The following is a 2,445-nucleotide window of genomic DNA, read 5'->3' as shown; positions in this document are numbered from 1 at the left end:
AAGACCGCTTAGGTGCATTCGCACCAGCTCGCTTTGACATACTCTGATTTCAGTGAAAATGCCAGAATAATGAGGAAGTCCCTACTTCCCCAAAGTCTCCTGACTCACTTCCCCGAATGCTTTCCAAATAACATGAATAAGTGTCTCCTTTTTGGGGGTGTCCCCTCACCCTTACAGCAGCTTTGAAATAAAGGGGTTCCTCTAACAGCTTTCAAAACCCAACCAAGAAGAAAGGCAGGGTCTGCTTTAGTTCTTGTTTTCGAGGGTAAACATTTCTGGGGAACTTGCTTCTTTTCAGAAAGACTTTTTTATGCCCTCCCACCTGCCGTTTGAAATCCAACAACCGCAAGATTTACTCCATCCCCCTTTTCTCGCTCTCCCTCACACACTCCCTCGTTCCTTTTAGCAGCAACATACAGGCCGGCCATATTAGAGAGATGGAAATAAAGCTTCCTTAACGCTGTGTGTGTCATTGCCGTACACCCGTGTATCCTATTTATTTTTTTGGCCCCTAACAATTCCTCCCGCGTAGCCCTCAGCCGCCCTCGCCCACACTCCAGGGCTCCCAGGCTCTGGAAATGCACAGACATGCCTGGCTCCCTCGCCCTGCCTTCGGCCTCACGGGGCTCGGTCTCTTTTTCTCTCTGGGTAAGTCAGATTGCACACCGCGCATCGCATGCTTGGAGGGTCCCCAGTGCAGCCCGGAGGAGGCCCCGCAGACCTGCCTCCCCTCCGGGTCCTGGGGAGGGGGGTGTGGGGCCGGAGAGGCTGCTGGGGACTGTGCAGCGCTGGCTCAGGAGTGCTGAGTGTTGCTCAGGAGTGACAGGCGTCTGGGGAGGCAGTTTGTGTTTGGATAGCTTTGCGGTGGACATGTGTGTGTGTGGGGGGGGGCAGCTCCATGTGCAGAGTCTGTGGGTGTTGGAAGCTGCTGTACAGGTGGGGTGCTGAGACTTAATGCTCCCTTCAGGGGTCCTCCTGGGGCCCCTGGCCCTTGGAATCTGGTGGGTGATGACATTAGAAGAGACGGGGGGCAGTGGGGCGGCAGGCAGCAAGTTGAATCTGTCTGGCTTCCTGGAACCCAAACCACTGACGTTTTGAAACGTGTGTGTGTGTGTGTGTGTGTGTGTGTGTGTGTGTGTGTGTGGCGGGGGGGGGGGGGGGGGGGGGGGAGCTGGCTGAGGAACGGTCTCTGGGTGGGAGGAGGCTTGCTGCTCGGCACTGGGCCAGAGGGAGCAGAGGAGGGGTCAGGGGAAGGAATCAGGAGGAAAAAATAAAAAAAGAAGGAAGCCACGGCCAGTGAATTTGTGGCCCTTTAAGAACGGTCCAGCCCGGGCCTGTGGACGGCCCTGTTCAGGGATTGAAGTGCTAATTTCCGACCAGACCACTCATGGACCTGCTGGTGGGAGGTGGGCTGCAGAGCTGGGCGCTAGATTGCTTTACGGGAGTTTCATTCTCGCTCCTAAACGTCGCGTTGCTGGTGCAGCAGCTGAGGTGCGGCGGGCTGTCCCAGGAGCACCACGCAGTGCCTCTCGCTGCCGGGCGCCTGTCTGGCCGGAGTGCTGGACAGAGGCTCGCCCCGGAGCCTGCAGGAGACCGTCCGCTCTGCCGAGTTACTAGACATCTCAACAGCAGAGCAGGAGTGTGTGGTGGTGCAGAGAGGAACTGCGGAAGCCGATCTGGGCTCCAGGCCGCCTTGGCCGTTTACGTCACATCCGTAGACAGGGCACTGGATCGCTCTGAGCTCGGTTCCTTCCTGGGAGCCTGGGGAGTACTGGCCGCCTGGGTTTCTGTGAGAGGATGAGCGAGCAGGTGCTCAGTACCAGGTGACCTTTATGAAAGCATTTCCTGTGCCCGGGCTCTGTCCGCCACGGTGGCAGGTGATCGGAGGAGTGGATGCTGTTGTCACCCTCGTGTGACAGTGAGGAAACAGGCACAGAGAAGTTAAGCCACGTGCCCACTGAGGTCACAGGACCAGGGTAAGGTCAGCTGAGACTGGAGCACCTGAACTGTTGGCCTCTGCTGCCCCCGGTGTTCAAGAAGCGCTACTGCTGCATTAGCCTAATGGTCAAAGCATCTCAGCAGCAGGCCCAGCCTTGGGTGGAGGAAGGTGACCTCCCCGTGGAGTGGGGGCTCCCTGGGGGGCCCTGGAGAGCCTGTCTCCGTGAGGAAAGGAGCGGCTCATGGCCAGCACGAGGTGGCTCAGGGGAAGATGGATTCTGGGGTGAAGAGGTCGGGCCTGGCTGAGGCGCTGTGGGAGGCCGCCGGCTTCCCGGCGCGGGCCCAGGGGGACAGCGGGGCTCGGGAGGCCGCGGCAGCATCCCCTCAGCTGGAGGGACGCTGTAAGTGACGAGAGAGGAGACGGCCAGGGGCTGCGTGTGGGGAGGACAGAGCTGGCAAAGCGGACGTGCCGGGCAGCCGCTGCCCACTTGACAGAAGCACGTGAGA

The 2,445-nt window shown here is 59.3% G+C and overlaps 1 protein-coding gene across 1 annotated transcript in view; it reads left to right on the top strand.

Annotated features, from left to right (window-relative positions):
• Positions 1 to 357: 357 nt before the first annotated feature.
• Positions 358 to 2,445, top strand: part of SCN2B (sodium voltage-gated channel beta subunit 2) — a 9,989-nt gene continuing 7,901 nt past the window's right edge. Inside the window, exon 1 of the mRNA XM_006761561.2 lies at positions 358 to 648. Coding sequence (XP_006761624.1) covers positions 579 to 648 — 70 coding nt within the window. The 5' untranslated portion in view covers positions 358 to 578. The remainder of the gene's footprint in view (positions 649 to 2,445) is intronic.

Source organism: Myotis davidii, unplaced genomic scaffold, assembly GCF_000327345.1.
Source record: "Myotis davidii unplaced genomic scaffold, ASM32734v1 scaffold97, whole genome shotgun sequence".
Classification (NCBI taxonomy): Eukaryota; Metazoa; Chordata; class Mammalia; order Chiroptera; family Vespertilionidae; genus Myotis; species Myotis davidii.
The sequence above is the reverse complement of the archived record's forward strand: the minus strand, read 5'-3'. Positions and strand labels throughout refer to the sequence as shown.